We start from the raw sequence: 14423 nt of genomic DNA, 5'->3' as shown, positions 1-14423 counted from the left end.
AGGCCTCGGAAAAGTCTGTCTCCCTTACCACACCCTTCAAACACTGCTGTTATTAGGTAGAAATAGGTGTGGCGGTGGTGCCGCCGGAGCCGAACCACAAAGGGTTCTACCACCTTTATTTATAAAAATGTGCTGTAATATAAATATTAAAAGCCTACTACAGCGCAGAACATTATACGGGACAACCTACGTCAGAGCTTACACAAGCTGATGACGTTACTGTTTCCTTTACCACTACACGTGTCGCTGAATTCAAAGGATTAACTTCGTATGCTTGCCTTGCCTTTAAATATTGGATCGCCCGAGGCTTGAATTATTATCCGCAAGGGTTGTGTGTTTGAAGGCGTTCTTATATTTTTAGATTACATTAATTATTCATATAGGATGCGGAAGGGATGACAGCTTTGTAACGAGATTTGGTTATATTTTTAAGGATTATATATTTTTATTTTCTACTAAAATTTATGACCAATAAAAGCATTTAAGAAATAACTATGTTGAAGTGTCGTAGAACTACTATGGTTCGATCAGGGAGGTACTACCGTCACAGGTATTTGGAAGGGTGTGGATGTAGGCTGACTTATAAATCAGGCGATCAGTACCCTTACCATGAGTTTTCAAAACATCCCACAATTTTACGTTACGTTTACTCAATCCATTATTCTATTCCGTTTGCTTCAGTAGACTGAGTAAACGTGACAATAAGTGCTCAAGTGACGATAAACTTTTTGTCTCCCTCACATGTTCGCAAAAAAGAGGGACAAAATCTAAAGCGCCATTTTATCAATTTAGACATTTAATGTTACGTTACTGACACTATAGTTCTGATACAATCTGCTAGGGGCGCTGATTGGAAATTGTATGGGTAAATACGTAAACAAATACCAAAATAGTCATATTTGTCAAAACGTAAAAACTCATGGTAAGGGTACAGTCTGCAGGAGTAACACGTCTGTGATTGACTTCACGTAAAACCCTTGTTCTATATGTAGCTGGTTATAAATGTCCATGGGTGGCACTCACCAGTTGTCATTACGTGGACTGCATCCTCGTTTGCTATTTAAATTTTATAAAAAAAATGTGGACTTTAATTATGGAATTATTAAGTATGGAATAACATAAGACTACGTAGGTGTTATAAGTTAATGTTAACATGTTAATGTTAACATTTTAACTATTTTGTACAATACTTCTATAGATGGCGCTGTTCATAATTTAATTTAGATGTTAAAAATTAAAGATACTTAAAATCTTTTTGATGTTTCAAAATATATTTTCGTTAAATGACACACGGAATCACCAAAAAACGAAAATATTTACTTATAATGATTTTGTAACTTTTGGGCTTAAGAAAACCTTGTTATAAATGCTTAAAACTTCGCCGATTCAGAATGAATTAACAATATCAAAAATAAGACACGGAACGTTACTTAAAGTTGGCCTGCGGTAATAATTTCTTTCCCTATTATGGCTCTAGCACACTAGCTACTTTTAAAATTGGCGATTTGCGTTTTGCAATATTTATGCAATCGCCAAAAAGCGATTCTGGTAGTTGCAGCGTTCCATTGCGGCATCGAAAATACAAGTTTAAGTGACTGCGTCAATGTTGCATCGCGTTTTTCTCGTACGGTTATTGTATCAAGCGTCGGAAACAATAAAAGAAAATGTCATACAGCCGCATGTAGAACTTTTTTTGAAGTCGGTAAAACGTAGCGGCGATGAACAACGTTTGCGAGGCGAAGCAATAGATCGCTATGTCCAACTTCCACAAAATAGCTAAATTGTCGATTGCCGATACATAAAGTAGCACGTCTGCTGAAGCCCTTACTAATTGATTAGGACTCAGCGGAACTCCTGTAAACACATAACTTCCATCACCGTAACACCTGAGATCGGTAACAAAATTGCTACTTACGAATTTTATTGAAATATTAAACGAAGGCAATAGAAATTGGGTAAGGCGTAATTAATGTGCACGATGGGCAGTAAAGTGAGCAGTAAATAGGCGTTTTCATCTTTTTTACGGCGAACGCCCGTTACACTGAGTACGATAATGTAATGTTATTGTTACTGGTCGTTTCGGGCCAAATATTGGTTTTGTATCCTTTTTGTTAAGCGAACGGTACAGAGATAGCGCGGCATAAACGCTATATTGCGGGATAAAAAAATTAAGGAACATTTTATACCCATAATTGTAACTTTTCTTTCGTTGAGGCTATACCCATAATTGTTACTTTTCTTTCGTTGAGGCTATATCTAAACCGAGTTATTCCCCTTTGCAGTCGTTACGAGGGAACATTGAACTAAGAACTTTTCAAATTAACTTTTTATGTCTATTGTTCCTCGCTAATCACCCCTTTAGCTAACACTCCGTGGTACCTAAGTTTCTCGTGTAATTTATTAATAACGGCAATTAGGTTTAACTTATTCTTTTATGGGTTTTCTAAGGACATTTTAAACACTGAAAGATTAACAAAAGTAACGCTCACTTAGTTACATAAATTGTTAAAAATATTTATTAGATTATGAGGATGACAGTCGCTATATATACTTTGTGTTATATAGAATAATAATTAATAGGCATTTAGAAAATTAAAATAAAACTTTAACTTGTCTTCTTATGCGATCATCTTTTCTTGTTTCATATTACAACAAAACTTATGATAAAATGATATGATATGATGATATGATAAAATGACAAATCAATAAACATTATCGAAAGCTTTATATATTATGTACATTTGTCTATTTACAATAGGTTTCGTCGACACAATGATATGACAAGAATATATTTTCTCTCTATTCCAAACTTATGCATACATTTATGAAAATTCTATTTCGTTCGACGGAAAAGGAAAGTGACTTTCCCTTTTATAACGAAATTTCTCGACTCGTATTTTATGGAGTGCAGTGCCAACAACTAGCACTTTGCACTTTTACAATATCTATGTATTGGTATACATTTTTAGGGTTCCATACCAAAACTGAACCCAATTACTAAGCGTCCGCTGTCCGTCCGTCTGTCTGTCAGTCAGTCTGTCTGTTACGGGGCCCTATCTCCAGAACCGAAATAGGTAGACAGTTCAAATTTTCCCAAAGCATTTATTCCTATGGCTGCTATAATAAGGAATACTGAAAATTTCCTATTCAACTCCCATTTGGATTTTTTTTTTCCGGAGGAAATCACTTCTACTCTTAAAGTATAAAACTGAATGATTATACAATTCCACGTAGGTTTTAAAGATTGAAGTAACAAAAGATTATGCAGTCCACTTGATGATAAGTGGTTATTGCAGCCCATCGACTTCTGTAATCAATCCTCGATAAGATTAGAGTCTCACCTACGGTTGGCCAGTGATGCGTGGCTACCCCCGAGGACTAAGTTTAAACGACTCGCATAAGTTAGTATCTTAGCACACCCTCCGAATCAGAATATAGCCTTACTTAACACTTTTGTTATTAGGCAGAAATAGGTGTGGCCGGGGTACCTGGAGTCCAACCACAAAGGGTTCTACCACCTTAAGTGAAAAATAAATTTGAACCAAATAATAAATACAAAAGGTCTTTATGTACGTTATATATTTAGTACAACTAACCTTTACTAAATTTCAAAAACTCGTTAATGTTCAAAGTTGAAACGTCCTAGCCTAGTGATTTCTGAAAAGCCAGTGAAAGTGACTCTCACTTTCGCAGACGTTTCACGGCAACTCAACGATTCCAGCCTCATAGAAGAACTTGCATTTGGGGAAGAAATTATGTTTGTGTTAGGCCAAAATACATTAGAAATAAACGTTATTAAGATACCGTTATGCCTATTCCAAAGGCGTTTACATGATTTGTTCAATGCATTTAATTAAATTTATATTTACAATAGAAAACACAAAAAATGAAACAAAAAATAATTCCTTCCAAATATTGGGTCCCGATATTAAAACCTTTATCTTGCAGGCAATACAAGATGACCGCGATTTAGAGAGGTAAGTCTCTCTCACGGGTTTTCATTTTATATTTCTTAATAAATTTATAAAGTCTAGTGATTTCAGAAAAGCCAGTGAAAGTGACTCTCACTTTCGCAGACGTATCACGGCAACTCAACGATTCCAGCCTCGCCCTCTTACGTGCGTTATAACCGAACAGGTATCATAAACATTTTATATCGTGCAGGAATGGCCTACTGTAGCGTACCTTAATACTAGCTAAGTATATTGAAACTGATATAGCTCATTGTTAATCTGAAATTTGTGTTAAATTTTGTAAATACATAGATTAAGAACTTGCATTTGGGGAAGAAATTATTTTTGTGTTAGGCCAAAATACATTAGAAATAAACGCTATAAAGATTCTGTTGTGCCTATTCCAAAGGCATAACATTATCCGTTCAATGCATTTAATTAAATTTGCATTTAAAATAGAAAACACAACAAAAATGAAACGAAAAATAATTCCTTCCAAATATTGGGTCCCGATATTAAAACCTTTATCTTGCAGGCAATACAAGATGACCGCGATTTAGATAGGTAAATCTCTGTCACGGGTTTTCATTTTATATTTTTCAATAAATATATAAAGTCTAGTGATTTCAGAAAAGCCAGTGAAAGTGACTCTCACTTTCGCAGACGTTTCACGGCAACTCTACGATTCCAGCCTCGCCCTCTTACGTGCGTTATAACCGAACAGGTATCATAAACATTTTATATCGTGCAGGAATGGCCGACTGTAGCGTACCTTAATACTAGCTAAGTGTATTGAATCTGATATACTTTATTGTTAATCTGAAATTTGTCTAAAATGTCGTTGTAAATAGATTAACGACATAATGAATTCCAGAAGAAAACAAATTTTGTGTTAGGCTAAAATGCTGTAGAAAAAACTTTATAAAGATTCTGTTGTGCTTATTCCAAGGGCGTTTACAGTATCCGTTCCATGTTATTAAATTTATATTTAACATAAAAGCTCTCAATAAAAATGAAGCGAAAAATAATTCATTTTAAATATTGTTAATATTCTGATTTTTATTTTGTGCTTTATAACCTCAAACATCCTACGTCATCAGACACGGAATGTGCCAAAACAAAATAAAATTTGTCTGGAACGATACGTTCAATGACTGTAAATATAAATGTGGTCTTATTGTATATATTTTTAGGGTACCGTACCCAAAAGGTAAAAACGGAACCCTATAACTAAGACTTCGCTGTCTGTGCGTCTGTCACGGGGGTCTATCTCCTGGACCGTAATGGATAGACACTTGAATTCTTTACAGATTATGTATATATGGGTAGCCGCGATAACAACAATTACTAAAAATAAAAAAAATATGATAATTTTGGTGATACGGAGCCCTCCGTGTGCGAGTTCAACTTGCAATTGGCCAATTATTTGATCTATTTTAATTCTTATATATATAACTGTAGAGATTTATTTTTTATTATTATAGAAGCCCAAAATTAATATTCTCAACGTTTTACCTCATTCCTATAACAGTTTTCATAACACGAGTATCATAAATATTTTATAACGTGGGGAAATGGTCCACTGAAGTATAAGGAACTTTTGTAGCTAAGTGTATTGAGCCCCGATATTAAAACCTTTATCTTCCAGGTGATACGAGATGAGCGCGATTTAGATAAATCTCTTTTGTAACTATATCATTATCGGATTTTCATTTTATATTCCGCAATTTTATTAACGCTATATTCATAAGGGTTGGTAGATAGATAGATACTAAAGTAGGTATAAGTTAAGATAAAAGTTATCCTAGTTTGAAGGTGGTAGAACCCTTTGTGGTTCGACTCCGGCGGCACCACCGCCACACCTATTTCTACTTAATAACAGCAGTGTTAGGCTTTGCTGTGTTCCGGCTTGAAGGGTGTGGTAAGGGAGACAGACTTTTCCGAGGCGTTCCAGCTTAGTCCTCAGGGGTAGCGGCGCATCTGTGGCCGCATGACTGCATGCTCGTCTGCTACTCTTATATTATAAAAAAATCCTAAGTTGTGTTATATTGTTTAATACAATTTGCTTATTTGTAAAATTCCAAAAAAATTAAGCGAAGAAATTTAGTATTCTCCATTTTTTGGTAATTTAAGACTAGGTTATTAACACTGCTGCTAAGCTGAAATAGGTGCGACGGTGGTGCAGCCGGTGTCAAACCACCAAGGGTTCTACCAACAGCCTATTTAATAACGATTTGTATTTAAAACTATATACTAAACGTTAATATTAAATATCTTTCACATATACACAAAATCATATAACACGCGAAATATATTCTTTTGTACGTATATTCAAAGCTACAGTCGCTGTAATTGGAACTCACGTATGTATCACATTATGAGGCTCTTCAATATCACAAGGGCAATATCACAATTGTCGTGCAATTGTGATGCCGTGAAGAGCTCTACATTACAGTATTGAATTTACTGGTGCAATATTTATTATTCAGAGTGTATCATATTTATTTAAACTTTATGGGAGTTGGAAAGTCAGGTAAGGAGACAGTGGTGGACACCTTGTAGCTATAAGATGAAGTGTGTTATCCCCTCAGATTAACGATAGAATTGTATTACCCTTCATTAAATATTTCATACTAATTATTATCAATAAAAAAGCAATGATAGCCTAGTGGTTAAGAAACTCGGCCTCTCGATCGAGGGGTCCGAGGTTCAAATCTCATTTGTTTCTCTGATTTTTCAAAGTCATGTGCGTATTAGAAATTAATTATCACTTGCTTCAACGGTGAAGGAAAACATCGCGAGGAAACCTGCATAACTGAGAGATTTATTAAAAAAAATCTCAAAGGTTTGTGAAGTCGACTAATACGCACTTGGCCAGCGCGGTGGACTATGGCCGAAACCATCTTATTCTGAGAGGAGACCCGTGCCCAGGGACAGTAATGGGTTGATGATGATGATGATTATAAATAACACTGTTTCATCAAGTACGTTCCATTATTACGGAACCCTATTATTGAGCCCACGTATTTCGTCCTTTACAGGGCTCTATCTCTCGAACGGCAAAAGTTAAACACTATATTTTCATAATGTATGTACTTCTATAGCTATTATAACAAATACTAAACACACTATTTTTTTAATAATTTAAAAAAATATTTCATGGCACGCGTTCAGATTATTTTCACACGTATATATTTTACTATGAGAACAGCGAGAGAAAACTATTAAATCAATATGTTTTTCATTGTTTTAGCAAGTGACAACTTCAATAGTGGTGATTTGAAAACTATGAATGTAACACAGAATGTAGATCCACATCTTTTCGGCTGTTATAAAGCAAAAATGTGTGTGGTGTCGCTTTGGTGACTGACCATTATGGGTCCACATGGATCTTTTCGGAAAAAATGCAAAAATGTATGTGGTGTCGCTTTGGTGACTGACCATTATGGGTTACTTTATGAATCTATCTGAACAGTTTGTTTCAATATTATTTAAAAAATACTTGTAATAAGTAATATAAAACAGTAAGCTAGTAAAATTTGTTTCAAATACAAAAAATCTCAAAGAAAGTACCTACACTATATAACGTTATGTACGTGGATGAAAATCTTATAAAATGTTTTTACGTGACGCTTCGACAACGTAATGTGAATACGCTACAAAGTGGATTTCTACATAAAACTTGCAGTTCAAAAGGTGCAGAGTAGATATAATTTTGGTTACATGTCTTACAACGAACGATAGATGGAGAAACGATAAGATTATTAATAAAAAAATATAGTTTTAAAAGCTAAAAACCACGCTAAAATTTAATGCTGACGATCCTAATGAGGAGATCGAGACGAAATTATATAAATCGTGTATTATCATCGGTTTTTCTTCTTTGTTCAAAATTTTGAGTTAATCTGACCGATCGAAGTGGGTCACAATCGAGATCAAAGATTACATTACATTAGAATATACCCAGATACATACAGGTGAAGCTAATAAAAGCGTGGTAAAAAAATTGTGATATTTACCAGCCATTACTGGTGCCGATTTTTCATTTGTCAGTTTTGTAACAAAATACTCTTATTATTATTTCCCGATGGTTTCGAAAAACGTGCCTGAAATTTTATCTTTCTTGGTCTATTTTTTGTAGAATTTCTTGCTTAAGTAGTTATTCGTTTTTTGCAAAAAAAAAAAAAATAAACAGTTATTATTATTTCCCAACGCATCAAAAGAAGTAGGTATAATTTAAAAAATCCATTTAAATGATTTCGAAAACGGCCGTAAAAAAACGTTTTTATCCTTTTACTTTTTATTATTTTTTTTAGAGAATTTCTTATTAATTTATAGCTATATTCGTTTATAGTAGGACACATCACTATTTTACCATCGTACTATTAACAAGAGACTTAGTTTTGACGTCAACGTACCCACTAAAGGTTTAGTTCACGATTGCAGCGAGAAACTCTATTACTACAAAATGAGAGGTCAAATTGAAGGAACATACATTATCTTTTAAAAGATTTAAGCTGTAATAAGCACAGACAAAGGAGTTTTCGCTCCACAAGATCAATGATTAACGAGGAAAGAATTTTTCGTATAAAGCAACTTTGATGTTTGAGAGTTTAATGACTTAAGTCTATTTTTATGGAATACACTCGAAGTCATTCTATATGATCGCCCAGTCTATCCTAGTTTATTTATAATTTCTTTAAAACTTTTAGATGCCAAGTTAGGTACTACTATTCATATCATTTTTGTACCAAAGAAAAATTAAATATATCGTGTTTAGGGTTTGATTAGTTTTTGTGACGATTTCATTATTGGAAAAAGTATAAATATATCTTAAAATTTAGGTACCTTCATAATTTTTGAAATTTTGCTAATAGTAGTGGCCACGATCTACATTTTCAATTAACTCACAGTTTTATTAATACAGTAATAGAATTTGGAATTGCTATGATAAATTCAAATACTAAATTTGCTAGAATATTACGATATTATTCGATATTTGAGTATTATTTGTAATTTAACATCTTGATGAGCTTCACAAAAATAATATTTTTAAAATACATAATTATAAATACTTTATTGGGCCTATTTTTAAATGCCTATAAATCATCACATCTATACGAAATTTAAAATCTCTAAGACTTACCATAACGTCCAAGGTATAAATTTATAAACACACAAAACGTCTTTAATACTTCTAAATAAAGTTTATAGTTTTACACGACTAAGTTCAATTTAGAGAATAACACGATTTAGTGAATACTGTTTACCAATGTTTTACTCACGTCTTATACTACTTCTAACATAACCTATAAGATTAGCTTCTCGACATAAATATTTTGCCCGTACAATAAACACTAACACATTTCTTACAAGTAACACAGAATCACACCATACGTACTAATTTATATTATAAACACGAGAATCTACAAAAATCCTACAATACAATTAAAAAAGCAATTAATCTTTCGATGTTAATACCATTAACTGGCTCATAACGTAATTACGATTCGTTGTAACGTCTACGTTGACTGATATTTGATTCACAATTTTTTATCGCGAATTTAGCTGTCAATGTGATGTTAGAGAGGTTATTCGTTGTGTGCGGCACGTCACTTTCGTTTTAGTAAACATGGCAGCGTTAGTGGGCAACAGATGACAGGGCGCGGGCGGGCGAGCCTGCGCCGGGCGTCCGCGTTCATCTCATCTCTACGAGGTCCGCGCGAAAGCGCTGCCAGTTTAAAGTGACTCGGTTGCCTGCCCGCCTAAGCCTACGCCGATGGCGCCACTATACAGTCCTCATCATAAAGTATGCTTCTCTCGCGAGTCCTCCGTCGATAAAGCAGTGCTTACACGATTCCGCGAGAGGGAGACGCCGAAACTTCGCGAGAATCGATTGGCTGATGGAAATGGGCGGGGAACGAGCACGTGGCTGTGTCTTTTGTTGGCGCGAGCACAGATCGCGCTACTAGTGTGTTTTGTATTGTTGGAGGAAAACGATTCAGTTCTCGGAAAGCGTACCGTAGAGCTTTCAATTGCGTGGACAGTTTTAGTTACTTTTGATATCGATGCACTGATTACACGGTGACCTACTGTGAATAAATTAACCGGGGTTTAAGTTAGCAGTTTTTTACTGTCAGGGGCTTAACGCTCTCGTAATGAAAGTTAATATGAAAGAAGATACGTATTTTTGGAAAAAGAACTAGTTAGCTATTACTAGTTATCCAAGTTGCGCACAAAATGTAATCTAAAAGAATACTTTTCTTATTTAGCGTATTATAAATTGTATTAAAAAGTATATTAATAGTTAACGAATAGTGATGGGATGTAATCATTAATATGAAAGAACCAAAAAATAATGAAGTGAAACGCTTTACGCGTTTTACTTCATTATTTTTTTTGATGAGAATAATTTCACTAAATATGTTATAAATTTTTTGAAGGATTATACATATTATAGGAAACGACTATGCAGTCATATGTGAGTTCGACCACAGATGCGATGCTTTATTTGAAAATTTGCTTGTGTTTCTATGCCACATTAAAATTCTGTCATGTAGTATTCCGCTACTTTATCATGTTATAGAAAAAATATTCACAGAATGCAGTGATAAGATAATATCAGGTAGATTTAATGTAAAAAATGTTCAACTTACCAGTTTGAGTGCTTGAATCGAAAAAGGTGCTCGTGGTCTCTACTGTCATGGTTCCAATTGTGCCATCTAAAATTTGTGTGGATGAGTCACGACGTCCCCGGGCACGCATGCACGCATCATCACTTTGCGAGCTCTGACGCCTGAAGTTGCGACACCGTATCATCTCCTCTGTTGTAGATTGTCGACGGAAGCCTCTAGCGATTAGTATTTCTTCTGTTGTTGACTGCCGTCTAAACATAGTACGTTCAGGTGGTCGCGCGCATGGGCTTGGATCGCGACTTGAGCAAGAACTGGATTCCGGACTTCTGGCACGACCCATTCGGGCACAAGATGCTTGTCTTCTGAGCCTGCTACGGCGCCGAGCTGCAGATGGGCTTAGCTCTCCGCCCCCAGCTCTATCGGGGCTTAGTTGGTTACGTTCCCGTCTTGGGCGAGCAGCTGAATCTGGACTTAAAGAGTCTCTCCTCGCTCTGCCCGCATCATCGGGTTCTAAGGAAGGCCCCGAATCCCGACGACGTGTACCAGGTGGGCCAGTAGGATCATCAAATGCGGTTGCTTGTCTTTGTAAACGGCCGAGCCTCCTTTCAGGGCTAGCAGTAGCCCGGGAATCACGTCTCGCTCGACCACATTGCGTAGTGGAATCTCTTCGGCCACCTAAATTCGGGGGCGTTCTACCGCCCGAAGGAGGTTGCACTTGAACAGCTTGCGTAGTCTGTACTGTCTGAGTAGAACTAGGAGTAGGTAATGTTGGCGAAGTAGGTGATGGTGTTACTGCGGATGTGATAATAGTCGGCATTGTCATTGGTTGACATTCACCATCGGAACGGCTCGGTTCGTGTACGGTAACCACAGTTACTGCCGGGAGAGTGGGTCCCGGATCAGATGACGCATCAACAAAAGATGGAGGTGCTGGCGTCGGGGGTGAAGCCCTGCGCTTCTTGTGAGTGGCTACGATCCTTGGTGGTGCAATAACTACAGAATCTCGTCGGTGTCGGTGGCCCTCGACTGAATCTCGACGTTCTTTATCATCGCCAGAGCCTCGTCGCTTGACGCGGCGTTCCCTGGCAACCATTACAGTGGTGGAATCTTTTCGCTCTAAATTATTTGGAGCTTCAGCACGGAAATCAGGTTGTGCGGCTTTCGAATCACGGCGCTTAGATGCCATAGATTTGATGCCGGAGTCTGCGGAGGAATCTCTGCGGCGTCGTGGAGGTGGCTCGTGTCGGGCCCAGGGCAGGGACCGAGCTAGATCTGCGAGTGTTTCGCGGCGTGACAGTGGAGCTCGTTGCCGACGGGGGGCGCTGCTGCCACCGCCGCCCCATTCGCGAAGAATATCCGTAAGTTGAGCTAGCGAGGAGCGGCGGCGACGAGGTCCACCTATTAACAAAAAGAACTTATCGATAATAATACTAATACGAAATTGATTTTATGTTTTAAAAAAATACTCGTAGTAAGAGTAGCTTTAGCAACTGACTTAGTTTTTATAGGTGCATTTTGCTGGTTATTTATTGCGTCAATTGTCAAGAAATTGATTGTATAGTTTAGTATTTTCATATTCATGTAACTTTTGAAGTGAAAAAATACAACATATAATTTAAGAAACAGTCAAAAAGTAAAGTACCTCGTGGCTGATCTGAAACATCTGGTTCTGGTGGAGAAAGGCATGAGACCTGGGCGGCGGAGTCTCTGCGACTGCCCAGTCTCTGACGCAGCGTGGACTCCTCCAACGTAGACCTGGTGAGCTCGTCCCAGCCGTTCCCCCCAGCCCACACCAGGCCCACTTGGTGGGACAGTATCGGTAGGTTGCAAACGAAACATATTGCGGTCATGGTCCTGTTAAAGAGAAAACGGTTTAATGTTTTGTACTAACATTGCATGACGGAAGGTAATGATTTTTTCTATTGTAAGCGGTTTTGTCTATGATAGTGAAAAGAATTGAGGAACGAACGCGATTGTTAGTGATTGGACTGAACGCATTAATATTTTACATCGTTTTTTTACAATAGTTTTTCCCACGACTATTTTTATTTTTAGGTAATTTACAAAAATAAATCCGAAACCTACTGTACTCGTATAGTGGGTTCGTATAATGAATATACTTAAACGTGTCAAATTTATAGAGACAGCAAAACCACGGAATTTCACGGATCCTTCGCATACCATCTTCGGTAACCTCACTAAATTCACCTCGTAAGATTTAAGACACTCACGCTTTGTTGTTGTGGAAGTGCGTGTCAGGATACATGTCGGTATCACGCGGTCTCAGAATACAAAGTGCCGCGTATCGCTCGCTTGTTTTCGCATCAGCGGGCTGATAACTGAACGAACTCGATATTAAGTAATAACCGCTCCCATGCGTGGCGACATGTATTACCGCACCGATAAATTGTTATTGATGTACATCACGGTCACTGCCTCTCGGACGACTCCTATGACGTCACAGAAAAGTTCGAGCCATTTAAAGTACCATTTTCTTCATTTTACCGAATTGCGGAAGGTATATTTTTTGACTGTATGTATGTATATCTTGGGTACGCCTACAGACGAAACAGCTTGTCATATTTTAACATATGAGGTGTCGTAGGATTCTGTCGTAGGATAAATTGTGTGAGTGACAGAGGCTGTATTTCTTAGCGACCAGCTTTTTTGTTTTTTTTTTAAATGATTATCTAATCTCTTTAAATTCTTTAAAAAGCCTACCATTCGAAGATAAATTTTCCGCGCAACCGACCTCATAAAGCTAAGCTACTAAAAATGTACTTTTTTTAAAACAAAAAGTGGTTATATACGTTTTTGTAGTTGTCAAAATAGTATTTAGTAGTTCGTTTCCCGTGACGTATATTTTGGAATCACGTGCTCACGTTTGGACTCAATGTTGTTTAGTCGCCGGACGTGTAAAACAATGGGAATTTAACCTACTGGTACATCTTCCCATACTTATCAAACTGACAACTCAAAGCAAATCATCTCAACTTTCAATAGATATTCAATTAATATTTATCTCTGACGGGTGTCGCCGATGTATTGTGAACGTCCTTAATTACACAAATTTATCGTCAGATAATACGATATAGTATGATTGATATTATAGCGGCGTTATTGCGTCTGGCACGTGATGTAACGATAAAGCCTATCGGTTACTCGGATGAACGAATTTGCACCCTCCGTACGTCTCCGCGAGGCACTACACAAACCCGTTCGATTTGGCGAGATGGAAACTTTGGATGTGTTCATTCGATTCGAAATTATGTGCTCAATGAAGTTCAATTTCAATTTGCTACCTCTAGTGTCTACATAAATCATGTACATAAACGGTTTGACTTACTAGTTCTGGAAGCCGTCACGTTTGTTAGATTTGATTCGTGGCAAAGCCAAGATTAATTAATTAAACAGTTATGACTATATTCGATTGAATTTATTGAAAAATGCGTGTATGTGAAGCTTTTAAAACAAACGTCGACTTACAGAACTTGTCAATCATTTTCAACTTATTTTAAAAATCTTACATGGTTTTTCAATATATTTTCTAATACTACCTATTGTACTTATCTGTTAATAAGGGACACACTTGACATGCTACTTTTAGCGTCACAGAGCGATTTAAATTTAGAAAGGTATATTCAGCGACAATTGTAACTACTTTTTGACGCTCAATGCAGCAGTTGAAGACAATGCAGTCGTTAAAACGCGCGTTTTCAATACAGCAACCGAACGCAGCAGTCGCAAACGTTGATACGAGTCGCAATTCATGTTAAAAGTCGCATGTCTGTTAGTGCCCCAAATAGTGGTATTTACAATTTACAATATACTACCT

The 14423-nt window shown here is 36.8% G+C and overlaps 1 protein-coding gene across 1 annotated transcript in view; it reads right to left on the bottom strand.

Annotated features, from left to right (window-relative positions):
* Positions 1–13119, bottom strand: part of rsh (Rap GTPase activating protein radish) — a 120000-nt gene extending 106881 nt beyond the window's left edge. Inside the window, exons 1-3 of the mRNA XM_073075161.1 lie at positions 12820–13119; positions 12231–12442; positions 10610–11986 (exon numbers count right to left, since the gene is read on the bottom strand). Of these exons, the coding sequence (XP_072931262.1) occupies positions 10610–11986; positions 12231–12442; positions 12820–12854 (1624 nt within the window). The 5' untranslated portion in view covers positions 12855–13119. The remainder of the gene's footprint in view (positions 1–10609; positions 11987–12230; positions 12443–12819) is intronic.
* Between the last annotated feature and the right edge of the window lie 1304 nt (positions 13120–14423).

The sequence above is a fragment of the Epargyreus clarus genome, unplaced genomic scaffold (assembly GCF_041222505.1).
Source record: "Epargyreus clarus isolate Ecla_fem2 unplaced genomic scaffold, WU_Ecla_fem_2.2 ptg000001l, whole genome shotgun sequence".
Taxonomy (NCBI): Eukaryota; Metazoa; Arthropoda; class Insecta; order Lepidoptera; family Hesperiidae; genus Epargyreus; species Epargyreus clarus.
This window is presented reverse-complemented; position numbering and strand designations above follow the sequence as displayed.